The 13,398-nt window shown below is 45.0% G+C and overlaps 1 protein-coding gene across 5 annotated transcripts in view; it reads left to right on the top strand.

The window, feature by feature from the left end:
* Positions 1 to 13,398, top strand: part of LOC144106453 (putative sodium-dependent multivitamin transporter) — a 101,351-nt gene that overhangs the window by 23,684 nt on the left and 64,269 nt on the right. For 2 of the 5 annotated variants that reach the window (XM_077639267.1, XM_077639268.1), the window contains one exon: positions 7,606 to 8,011. The exons of 2 other annotated variants lie outside the window; for them this stretch is intronic. In XM_077639267.1, the coding sequence (XP_077495393.1) occupies positions 7,634 to 8,011 (378 nt within the window). In that variant the 5' untranslated portion in view covers positions 7,606 to 7,633. Of the gene's footprint in view, positions 1 to 7,605; positions 8,012 to 13,398 lie in introns of those variants that run through there. One more of the 5 variants, XM_077639269.1, reaches the window with a different exon arrangement.

Here is a 13,398-nt window from a genome sequence, read left to right as displayed (position 1 = left end):
CACAGTCAAAGAAAACACGAGACATATCGAAATCCTTGGAGGATAGAAAAGGTTTTGAAGAAAATGAAGAATCCAGATTAGCTTCATGTTAGATTTATAGAATCTGAAGATGCCGATGATTATAAATGCTTCAAAATATTTCAAAATAAATAAAAATTGTAGCATACGAGCAATATATAATATTTTGCCCGTTCGCTTTATACCAGGAGCATATAAAAAAACTGTGAATCAAATTCAAAGAGGTTCTGAGGTTATGGAACGACAGCAAAACGCTCAACCTATTAAAAACATTTATGTAAACGGACGCTTTTTGAAGGCAGATAATCTAGTGAATGCACTCAATTTTTACTCTTGCACGCGAAGATTACTACTTGGCACAAAGCCGACAGTAAATCCCCTCCCTAATAAGCAGCTCCCAGCAAATAAAATATTTAGGTAGATATATTTGCTGAGATTTGCAATGGAGTGCATAAGGCAACTGTGTTCTGAATAAAGCCCAGTCCATTCTGGGCTTTTTGCGCCATAATTTTAATCACCTGCCTTGTAATCTCAAGCAGCAGTTATAATTTACACACGTCCGCTCAGTCCTTCAATATGGTTGTGTATGCTGGTACTCTTACTATGCACAGCACAAACAAACTTGAGAAACTTCAAAACAGGGCAGTGCATTTCATCATTAGGAACTACGATAAAAAGTTAAGCATGACCAACAACAAACCTTTTCTTTGACGGAGTGAACTGATCATCACCGCTGGGAATACCTTCGCCCTAACCTTTTTCAATTTCAGTTATTACTCATCACAGGTATATACCGCCTAAAATACATAAAACCTCCTTCCCATGCTTCACAAATCTGGAACCATGATAAAATTCAGGGGCGCCGTGGCTCAGTGGTTCTGGCTCTCGGCTGTTGGCCCGAAAGACCCGGGTTTGATCCCGGTCGCGGCGGTCGAATATCGATGGAGGCGAAATTCTAGAGGCCCGTGCAATGTGTGATGTCCGTCCAAGTAAAAGAACCTCAGATCTGGTAGAAATTATCAAGAACCCCTCCACTACGGCGTCCCTCATAGTCAGTTGCTTTGGGACGTTAAAGCCCCATAAATCAAACCATGATAAAATTCAAAACTATTTTTTTCGCATCAACCCGTTTCGTTATTCCTTCTTTGTATCCATGGCTCGCAAACTGCGCAGTTTTCCGCCAGATGTTCATGCATTATTAACAGCGATACTGTTCTCCTCGCTCTGACTGTCTTACAACCTAGATGTAACCTGGTCTTTTTGATTATGTGTGCTGTTTTGAATTCCTTCGCTCTTTGTGTCCTCCTAACCGGTAGTTATGCTGCAAGGCGATGCAGGTATACAATAAATAAATACAAAGTATCAGCTTCAGTTTCCTACATCCAAGGACAGTTTTTTTCAAGTGACAAGCACTACTGAAATTTTTGTCTTTCTCTACTTGAAAAATCTGTCTGCCTGTGATGCTGATGACCTCCAAATCAGACCTGTCGAACGCGTCATATATTACATTGTACCTGTATTAGCTCATATCTCTAACTTATGCATAGCATCATGTATATTTCCTGCCCGTCTAGTTCACTGACCAAATGACGCAGGGCCGCTCCAGCAGCCCTAGCCTTTTTCGCGCGTGCAAGCCAGCCGTTTCTAAGAAAACTAGCACGGCATCTCTCCCAACGCCACCGGAGCCCTACGGCCTCGTCGAATGACGCGTTCCCCATTCCCTCTGACCGCTTGCGCTCGCACTGCACCTTGAGCGCTTTCTTCTACACACACACACACTCTCTCTCTCCCCATACTGCAATAAAAGCTTTAGTCTCCACTCAGCAACCCTGTTGAGAGGTTCCTCGCTCGCGGGGCTACCACCACGCCCCGAGCTAACACAAACCTTAACAATGGCCACGAGAAGTAGGATTTAGAACTTACGCAGTTCGGGGTGACGCCGATGGGTACTGGTGGACTGCGCGGTGCCATCGAGCCTTTTAACGGCAAAAATTTGTCATCGTGGATTCAGCGCCTCACCTTCTACTTCGTAACAAACGACGTCTCTGACGAAGCAAAGAAGTGCGCGCTCCTGCTATGCGGAGCAGACACCTTCGAGACTGCCTGCGCTCTGGTCGCAACGATAACTCCCGGAGAGGTCAGCTATAAAGACCCAAGTCACACTTCTCCAGAAGCACTTCGATCCCAGACGATCTGAGCTGTACAGGTGGTACGTTTTCCAGTGACGTAACCAACTGCCGGAAGAATCGATCAGCAGTTACGTCGCAGCCCTCAGAAGTTCGGTAGCAGACTGCAACTTTGGAGTGCTAAAGACAACGTCTGCAAAATCGCCGCTGCCTTTAGGAAGCCATAGACCCGTTGTAACAAACCCCACCATGCTGCCCCAGGACGTCATGCTTCCCAACAGGTTCGTCTGCGGGATCCGCGACGAGCACTTCCTACAGAGATTGTTTGCGGAGAAAGATTTTGACTTTTCAGTGTGCTTTGGACGTGGCCCTGTCATCAGAAAGTGCGTCGAGGCAGCAGCGAGGACTAAAGGGAGCGAAGAGCTCCGCAGAAGTGCTCAAAACGTCTCAACCCAAAAAGGAATGCAAAAATTCAACGCAGCCACGGCGTTGATATCGATGTTACGGCTGGCACGAGGCTGATGATAGCTGCAAGTTGTGGTCGGCGTAATTCCGTTTTTGTTCCAAGAACGGTCACATGGAGAACACTTGCATCGCCCCGAATAAGAAATCCGAGGAAGACAATAACACCACCAGGCAAAGAACGCGCAGTGCGAACGCTCAGTCTACGAGCAACGACGCTACGCGTGGTGATCCATGCTACGAGCTTCACTCAGTATGAGGGCGGAAGCCCTGCCCCGAATTCCTTGTTGACGTTTATTCGAGGGGAAGCCCCTAACATTCGAAGTCAACACGCGAGCTTCCTGTTCCCTACTCAGCGAGGCCGTATACCATTAAACATGGCCAACGAACGGCCCAATGCTCTCGAGAGAACTCCTTGACTTACGCACTTGGTCGGGATAGGAACTTCGCGCCCTCAGATCGGCACAAGTTCGTGCGCGATTTAAGTCAAAGGACTATGTACTTACCTACCTCTGCTGGTGATGAAAAGAACGAGCTGCAACTTCACGGAATTAACCAGTTCGCTGAGCCAAGTCAAGAGCTCCGGGATTTTCTCGCATGCCATCCGGCTGTAATTAAACAAGACATCGACGGCTACGTGGGACCTGGGCTTTATTACGACTTGGAATATGCGCAATGCCGAAGTTCTCTAAGGCACGTCCAGTACCTCTAGCCTACCAAGAAGCAAAGAAGGAACAGCTCTAAGGCGCCCTGGAGCCAACACAACATGCCGGAATGGTCACTATTAACGGAGTGGCAAGAAGACGGCGTACACGCTACCGATAACCTCGAAGTATTCGCAAAGTTGCGTGTGGTACCATCTTCTCAACGCTGGAGCTCAACCAGGCCTATCAACCACTAAAGATTGACGACGAAACAGCCGCATTGCTCAACGCCAACACCACTAAGGAATTGTTGAGGGTAAAACAGCTTTCTTTCGGAGTATCTGCTGCGCCAGCCATCTTCCAGCATATGACGGTGCCGGCACTGGCAGAAATTTCAGGAGTGAGTGTTTATCGTGACGACATTACTGTCAGTGGAAAGAGCACTACAGAGCATGCGCAACGTCTAAACACTCTTGTCGAGTCTAAACGAGAAAGGCGTACGCCTCAAGCAAGAGAAATGGCTCTTCGGCATCGGCTCAGTCGAGTTTCTGGGACAAAGGATTGAGACTAAAGGTGTCCACACGACGGAGGAAAATGCCCAGCCAATCCTTCACGCGCCAAAACTGACTGAAAAAACCTCTCTGCAGGATTTTCTAGGGCCTACAGCACCTTATGATAGGTTTTTACAAAACATAGCTACGGTTGCCGGTGAGCTATACTATCTCGTCGAGATGAACATGCCACGGATGTGGGAGAAAAAGCACCAGGCTCCTTTCAATGTGCGTAAGAGGATCATTCGCTCTTCGACAGTTCTTGCGAATTATAACAAGACAAAGCCTCCCCTTCTCTCCGTGGATGCGTCACCATGTGGCATCGGCGGGATTCTCGCTCAGAAAGTTGCGTTCGGCAAAGAGGCTGCAAGTACATGTCGCGAACTTTGGGAAGCGCAGAGAAAAAGTACTCCCAGCTGGGCAAGGAGGGCCTCGTGGTGTAGTTTATGGCGTAAGTCATTTTCACCAGTGTATCGCCGGCCGGCACGTGAGTGTATTAACGGATCAGCAACCACTCCTGGGAATCATCAGAGAAAAGAAACAATTGCGTCCGGCACTCTCACCTAGGATGACCCGATGGTGTCTCAAGTTAGCCACGCACGACTACGATTTGGTGTACAGGCCTAGATTCCCGCGCCAAAATGCTGATGCACTTAGCAGGCTGTCACTGCCCGCCAAAGTAGATGAGCCATGCCCACCTGAAGATGTGCTCATACTGGCTTCCACGCCAAGCGTCGAATTGTCCCCACGTCAACTCGTGGCAGTGACCCGGGAAGCGCCATTGCTATCACGCGTAGTGAGGGCTGTCGGAAATGGACAGCTGCACAGGTTGCCAAATTAGGAATTTTCTCTTTTCACAAAGCTTCAACCTGAGCTTTCGCTACAAGAAGGTTGCCTTATCAAAGCTACCAGACTGTTCGTACGGCGAAACCGAAAAAAACGTGCTCGACTTGGCCCACTCTTGTCACAGGGGCATAGTTGCAATGATGGTATGCGCTCGAAGCTTTTTTGGTGGCCCGGTGTCGAAAACGACATCAAGCGACTGGTAAAAATTTGTGCGGTTTGCTGCCAGCATCAAAGAATTCGTCCGAAAAAACCGCCTCCCGACTGGAATCACGCGACAGCATCATGGTACGCAATTCACGCCGACTTAGCTGGCCCCGTGGTGGGAGAGATGCTACTAATTGTTCTCGACGCGTACATTAAGTGCCTCGAAGTGCGCTACATGCGAGACATACAGTCACCGCCATTGATAGAAGAACTGCGGAACATGTTCACAACTTTCGGCGTTCGCGAAAGGCTAGTAACGGACAATGAGCAGTCCTTTATTTATATGGAAACAAATATTTTGCTAAAGACGAACGGGGTAATGCACATCACAAGTGCGCCCTATCATCAGGCCAAGAATGGGCAAGCGGAAATAATGGTCTTTGAGACGAAGTAGGCATTGGCCAAGGATCAGTCTGCAAGATTCGCGTGCAGACTGGCTCGATTCCTGCTCAAGCAGCGCGCGATTGCTTCACCAAAGATGGGCAGAACGCCAGCCGCACTTATGTTCGCTAGCAAGCTTTCAACGGCACTCACACGCATTCAGCCATTACCTGCTGAAAAGGCGACCTCTGACCACAGCGTGACTAATTCGCCGAGAGGAGTGCACGTAGCATAATCGGTATTTTTCCGCAACTTCACAGGAAGCACTGCTTGTATTGAAGTAACCGTAATGAAAAAGCTCGGACATAGATCTTTGCTAATTAAGTCTAAAAGCGGATTTCGCCAGCACCTTAATCACATAAAGCCAGGTGCAGAAACTACCTAATGGATGATCCCCCGCCGGAGGAATGTAATGCAGCAAGTAAATAACAGTACGCTGTGTCGGCTCCATACGTGATCATGCTGCCAGGAGAAACTCCGCCTGCACACGATCTGCCTACAGCGCCCCACGCCGAATATAGAGAACCTCCGGCCCGTCGAGATGAGCGTGCAACGCAGCCTTGCGGGGACCAACCCAACGGGCCCACGCAACAGCAAGCAACTGCGCTAAGCCCCAGAGTGAACGTCGTCCACCCAACCGATACGGTGACCAAGTTTAACGAAGAAGGGGTGTCCTGGTCGCTGACCAAATCACGCAGGGCCGCTCCAGCAGCCCTTGCCTCCTTCGCGCGTACAAGCCGGCCGCTTCCAAGAAAACCAACAGGATATCAATACCAACGCCACCCGAGCCCTACGGCCCCGTCGAATTACGCATTCCCCATTCCCTCTCACCGCCTGCACTCCCACTGCACCTTATGTGCTTTCTTCGACTCTCTATCACTCTCTCTCCCCTCATACTGCAATGAACGCTTTAGTCTCCACCCAACAACCCTGTTGAGAAGTTCTTCGCACGCCGGGCTACCACGCCGCGAGCTATCACAAACCTTAACACTGACAAAATGACATTTGCAAAAATAATTGTTTTTTACAAGAAATGTGATAAGCCTTATGTAAAACACTGCCACCCAATATCTATTCTCCGACAAATTTTTAAGAGTAAAAAATTATGCTAAATATGGACTAACGAAGAGTTCAGCTTAATTTAAGAACAACGCCGCGAGCTTTGAAAAGAAAAATAATGGGCGTAACGTTAAGAGACCGCAAGCGGCCGGAGTGGGTGAGGGAACTGACGCTGGTTAATGACGTCCTCCTCGAAATCATGAGGAAGAAATGGGCTTGAGCAATGCATGTAAGGCGAAGGCAAGATAACTGCTGGTGGTTAAGGGTAACGGAGACGAATTCCAAGGGAAGGCAAGCGTAGCAGGGCGAGGCAGAACGATAGGTGGGCGGATGAGATTAAGAAGTTAGCAAGGATACGGTGGCTGCAGCTGGCCAACGACAGGGTTAATTGGAGAGACATGGGAGAGGCCTTAGCACTGCAGTGGGCATAGTCAGGCTGACTGGGATGGTGATGACGGATCAGTTGACATCTTTGAGCAAGAAATATCAAATAATCACAAACATTCAATATACTTTTCAGAACTCGCACTTGTAGCAGAGAAAGAATACACACTACATCCGACTGTATGGCTGCCCTTGGGTGGATCAAAATAATTATTCCCTTATGGCAAATATACTCAACCTTGGGGGATTCTAATGAACATTTTACCAACTCTGCAAAGCCTCGGAAATAAGGCACTTGTAATCGACCTGTTTATAGACTTCGCAAAAGCATTTGACTACATTGATCATAAGCTCGCAATTAATAGGCTTAAAGAATATGGCATCAGGGGTCTTGTACTTTAGTTACTAAAACACTACCTTAGATATCGCCAACCGTAGGAGTTCATAAACAGTTTTATAACATCTACAGGACAAATACAAGCAGGTATCTCTCAGCGAGGTATCATTTGTCCATTTTTATTCAACATATACATTAACGACATTGTTCTGATCCTCCGAGAATCCAAATTCATCAACTATGCAAAGCCGCCACAGTAGCCCCAATGGTTATAGTGCAGAGCTGCTGACTTGAAAGACGCGGGCTAGATTCCAACCGCGGCGGTCGCATTTCGATGGCGGCGGAATGTTAGAAGCCCGTGTACTGCGCAATCTCAGCGAACGTTAAAAAAGCCCGGGTGGTCGAAGTTATCCGGAGCAGTGTACAGCTGCGGCGTCTCTCATGCCTTGAGTCGTCCTGGGTGTTAAATGCTATAAACCCAAACCAAACATAGAAGTTTTAGATGGCAATCAATAGTGGCAGGGCGTTTGTATGTGGGAAGAAAGATAGCAAAAAGTCAAACCACATAGAGAAACAACTTCTCCACTTTACAGGTCTCATCTGAACGGTCGCCTGCCATCCATGGCCCTCCATCCGCTGGACTATGCAGCCTTCTGCGCCCTCACCTTGTCCAGCCTGGCCCTGGGTCTCTTCTACTCTCTGCGCAAAAGCAAGAAGAGGGCGAGAAAAATCGACCGGAACTCTCTTACTTCCACTACCCTAGCCCTGCAGCAAGAGGAAGTGTTTCTTGGCAGCCGCAGCCTGCCAGGATGGTCCCTCGCTCTCTCTCTGCTGGCGTCCCTTGCATCCGGTGTGGGCGTGGTCAGCGTGTCGGCCCACCAGTACGCATACGGCTTCAACTTCGCCTGGCACATCGCCGCCATAGCGCTGACGACGCCTTGCACTGTCTACTTTTTCCTCCCGGTTCTGTACCGGCTAAAAGTGACATCGGTGTTTCAGGCAAGCGGATGGAAATCTTGTGGGCGGGAACAGTTAGCAGCTGGCAGGGAAGCTAGCTTTTAGAGTACTCTGAGAGCAAGTAAAGCAGATGGGCAGTCAAGATGTTTGCTGGATGAGTACGAGTGTAAGTAAAAATGCTGCCATTCAGAGATAAGGCTTTGATGTAAAAATACAAGAAATAACACCAGAAATACGAGAAAATAAATAAAGCATAGCCGGAATGTTTTGTGAAATAATCACTAATGACTTAACCCATTTTTTGCGTCATGAAGCGCCTAAAGCGCACGTTGATAGGTCAGTTTCGAAAGTTCGGCTTGCATCAACACCTCCTTGGTTCTAGCTTTGGGAAGTGGAGCAAGGCAACATGTTATATTCATAACTAATTAGAAGCACAAAATAGACACTTGTGTGAGAGCCGTGCTTCTTTCTTTCGGACGTAACACTCAAGAATTGCCAGTGTGAAGAAAGCAATCAAAGCATTAAACGTTAACATAGGATAGGATCTACTCATACATTTTTCCAAGCTCATTACGTTTCGGGTTCATCAAAGAAAGAAGAAGCTTATACAGAACACAAGATTTACTTTTATATTTGCACATAAATACCATCTGCAGAGCATGCACATTGTTCTATTTTCAATTTCACCTAGAATTTAATGAAGGGGTGAGGCGTAGCGCCCGTTTCCCGCCTAATGTCAACGCACTTATACAAGTACACGCGGTTAGAAAGTTGTTTTATTGGCAGTTGATCATCGGCGCCCGCCGCACAAGTCGGCCTGGCTCAAATGCAGCTGACAAAGACATATTTTGCTATATTTCCCACACCTTGTGCGTGGTCTGCTGCAATTCTCATACAATCCGCGCCTATAAAACTGCCTGCATCCACCATTTGCCATAGATGCTTTTACAGGCATGGCCCTGTGTTCCCCGTGTACATAAACAATTGCCGTTGGCAAATGCAGCTATTAGAGTCGATATTCACTCTCAGACACCGTCATGATCATTATATTGCAGAACGTAAGAGCAAAATGCTTTATAATTTCTCAATTAACCAAAGGGTCGTCTTCGTTGTCTACTCTTTTGCACTTTTCTTCTCTCAAAAACCAACGCCCGTAGCTTGCACAAACTCGGCTCTCTTCCTGTGTGCGTGGAGAAACAGCCTGAGATGAATTGCATTGTCCCCAAATAAAAACACACCTCTTACATCAGTCAGCATCTCATACTTGCGGATTCTTACTTTCTTTACATAGCGCTTAAAACCAAGGCTTACACAGAACTTAAAACGGAGCTCCATTTCCTATTGATGTATACATCATACCACCGGTCTAAGCACTGCATTTACTGCCACCGGTCGATGACGCTTGGGTATAATCATCAATCCACACTGTCACAATTTCATCTCTTATGAAGCTTTAGAGCACATGTTTTTGCACTAACTAGCACTAATAGTTCAGATAATATGCTGCCAGATTAAAATGAAGGCGCTAACCTTAGGCTGCTACCAGTGAAATAAATGCCGGCACGTTTCCCATGCGCTTCAAAGCAGCGTTATGCATTGCGCTTTTTTGCGTTCCCATCTCCAAGACGTGAATCTTTAAGAAAAGCTTTGAACTTTTTACCACCACTTTGCATGTTAAATTAAACGGACTCAGTTTGTTGTCTTTCTTATTTTTCTCCATTTAATTTCTATCTCTCGCCTTTTCACCCTGTCCCGTAAAAAGAAGAGCGTGTCGACGAATTAAACACGCCGTCTTTAATCTTTGCTTTTCCGTTGAGAATGCGTTATATTGCCGTAGCGATACCAGCAAATTAAGCACATGCCATGCAGAAGTCAGGCACTGGTGATGACCCACGCTTTTTATTTGGCTGTTGGGAAAAGTCGTGCAGCGGTAATCTTCGAAATTGAGATATCAGCTATCGACTCTCAGTACGCGCACAGCGAGTAAGCCGCGTGAACTCGAACTGGACAAGCCGGAGAATGCAAACCTCAAAAAAAAAAGAGTTGCATTGTCCTCGGCGTATTTTCTTGATTTCATTTTTCTTTGTACAGTGAAAGTGGAGCAGGAGCTAAAGGCTCAAGGCCTGACAAAGGCTCCTGCGCCAGGTAACAAGTTCAGCGTAAAGCGAACAAAGTACATAACAGTGATTTCCAGCAGAAATATTTGATCACCTGCATTAGGGTGTTTTTGATGCAAAAGCATGCAGATATGTCTACACATTCAAATCTACATATAGACATTTTGAATATATGAGCATGCATACATACATACAAACATGCATACATGCATACATACATGCATACATACATACATGCATACATACATACATGCATACATACATGCATGTATACATGCATGCATACATACATGCATACATACATGCATACATACATGCACGCATGCATGTGTTTGTATGCATACATACATGCATACATACATGCACGCATGCATGCATGCATGTATGTGTTTGTATACACACGCGCACGCGCACGCGCACGCACGCACACGCGCACGCACACGCACACGCACACGCACACACACACACACACACACACAAACATACATACTTACATACATACATACATACATACATACATACATACATACATACATACATACATACATACATACATACATACATACATACATACATACATACATACATACATACATACATACATACATACATACATACATACATACATACATACATACATACATACATACATACATACATACGTACGTACGTACGTACGTACGTACGTACATACATACATACATACATACATACATACATACATACATACATACATACATACATACATACATACATACATACATACATACATACATACATACATACATACATACATACATACATACATACATACATACATACATACATACATACATACATACATACATACATACATACATACATACATACATACATACATACATACATACAAACTACAATAATCATAGAGGAATACGGCACCATTTGTAGCACGGATAATATTTTCTACATATTAACAGTTTATGATACAGTTAAATGATGCATAGTCACTATTTTGGGAAAAGAAATGCGGCTGTTTAACACATATAATTTCACATATTGTTTAAATCTGGTATGTTGAAAGTCCACTTTGCCTGTTATGCTGGTTAACAAATGCGGTATCTAGAAATTTAAGTTCTGTCGGCCGTAAATGGTTGTGGTCTAGGGTTTTCTTCTTTTCTTTTTACGCCGCGAGTTCTTTGGTGTAGTCGGAGTTGAAGTAGTGAGGCATAATGTTGTACTGTTGTTTCTATGTTGCAATAGTAAGGTATATATATATATATATATATATATATATATATATATATATATATATATATATATATATATATATATATATATATATATATATATATATATATCGCATGGTTTACCGTGATAGGCCTCAAATATTCTTAATACTGTTTTTTTTTGCAAGTGTCACTAAATATTTCAACAAATTCTATTAGTAGACCATCGTTCGCCATACATACTCTTTCTATTGTTTTCTACAAATTGCGTTCATATATATTGCCCCTTCTTAAGGCATTATGGCGGGTATTGTATACGATAGTCCAACCTCTTAAAACCATGATAGGCTCGAAAAAATGGCAACTCTCATAATTCTTGTCGCTTATGTCATGCAGCAATTGTATTCGTTTCTTTTGGTCGCACATCCACACCAAACTGTAATGTTTGTGTCTTAAACTGTTTGCTCTTTATCAATACAAAAGAAACATAAGCATGCCTTAAAGAGACTTAATTAAGTGTTTGAAACAAATCCAGCAAGTGGTCACCGTTTGGGGCGCTTACAATATGTCGGACAGATTTTACTTTACACAGGCATTGAATGTTTCTTTGCAATACCAAGGCAAACAAGGTTACAATAGCTACTTCTCAGGAGCGAATAAGACATTTAGTAAAAGTTTGACAGAACTTTGAGATGGAATCATCCATCGCATTTTGCTAATAGGCCTCAGGTCCTCGCTGACTTTAGTGAGGAGGTCCACTTAAGCGTCCAAGGTACATCTTTGCTGAAAACAAATTCGTTTTTTTACGCCTTTAACACGCTTCATATTACAGGTACCAAACTAGATGGCCAAGCGACAGGTTATATTTCTGCACCGGAACAAATAAGATAGGTTTTCGTTTCCGCAACGTTTATCTTTGGCGAACTTACGGTACTCCATAGGAATAACCTATAAAAGGTATTGTAAGGGTCCACGAGTCATCATGAGGGGCGTTGGACTCTGGGAGGATATACAGTGCTCCGTCGCAGTAATGACCTCGGGCGCCGAAATGACCCGTGAAGAAAGACTCTGGGGTTCACCTAGCTTTTTATTACGTTGAGAGATGCTTTCGTTCTACTATCAATGTTGTGGAGCGGTATGAGCGATTCGGCGAGCCAATCGCTTTTGTGGTGATCGCTCGGTGCGTCACATGTTGTACTAATATGGTGACTTTATTTTGGATACTGTGTTTTGGGGAAGGGTTATGGAAGTTGAAGGGGGTTGAAGCAAGCCTCAGCCAATCGCGTTGAGGCTTGCTGCTATTAGATGCTTCCCGATTGTGAGACGGGCTCCCGAGGGCTTCAAGCCCAGCCGGAGAGCCCAATCCATCATTCTGGGCTGTGTAGATGTTCTGCATCTTCGGCAGCGCCGAATAGAGAAAATTGCCCTGTTAGCGAGTTCCGTCTTAATTTTAACTCTGTTTAATATGCGGTACATTCTGTAAATCTTCTGCATATAAACTTGAGTTTATTTCCACGTTATTTCCCGTCCTTGCGACTAGTCATTACAACACTTTCACCGAAGGGGCGCTTCAGGTGCAACCAGCCTTCAAGTCGACCAACCGTCTCAGACGGCACATCCTTGTGGCAAAGCAAAGAATCATCCTAACTTTGCTCGTATCATTGGAAATAACTTTAAGTTCCTCAGCCTCACTGTACTGAGAAAAAATAATGCTAGCATCATCTACATAAACTCTGCTTCATCTGCATAAAAGCATCATGTGCATAAAATCCCCTGCTTCCACAGAAATCAAAACATAATATTTGCCTTTAATTACGACGGACTGCTTTCTTTGTACAAAATACTTTGGTCGGTCAGAAGCTACTCCACTAAGCTTATGTTCTAATTTGTATAATACGCATTATGCGATGAACGAAGACGCCCAAGGTTAACTTATTCTCTTAAATCCGTTAGGTACCTATTTTTTGTGTGAGGATAGCCCCAAGAATACATCTACAGCAGTGTGTTTCGCGAACATCAGGCTAAATGTAAGCTTACCTCAAAAATTACCTCTGCAGCTGTTAATTAACAACCTTGCTTTCTTAGCGCTGTGACTGACAGCTTT

Source organism: Amblyomma americanum, chromosome 10, assembly GCF_052857255.1.
Source record: "Amblyomma americanum isolate KBUSLIRL-KWMA chromosome 10, ASM5285725v1, whole genome shotgun sequence".
Lineage (NCBI taxonomy): Eukaryota > Metazoa > Arthropoda > Arachnida > Ixodida > Ixodidae > Amblyomma > Amblyomma americanum.
Note: the sequence above shows the minus strand (reverse complement) of the source record. Positions and strands in the feature narration are given on the sequence as shown.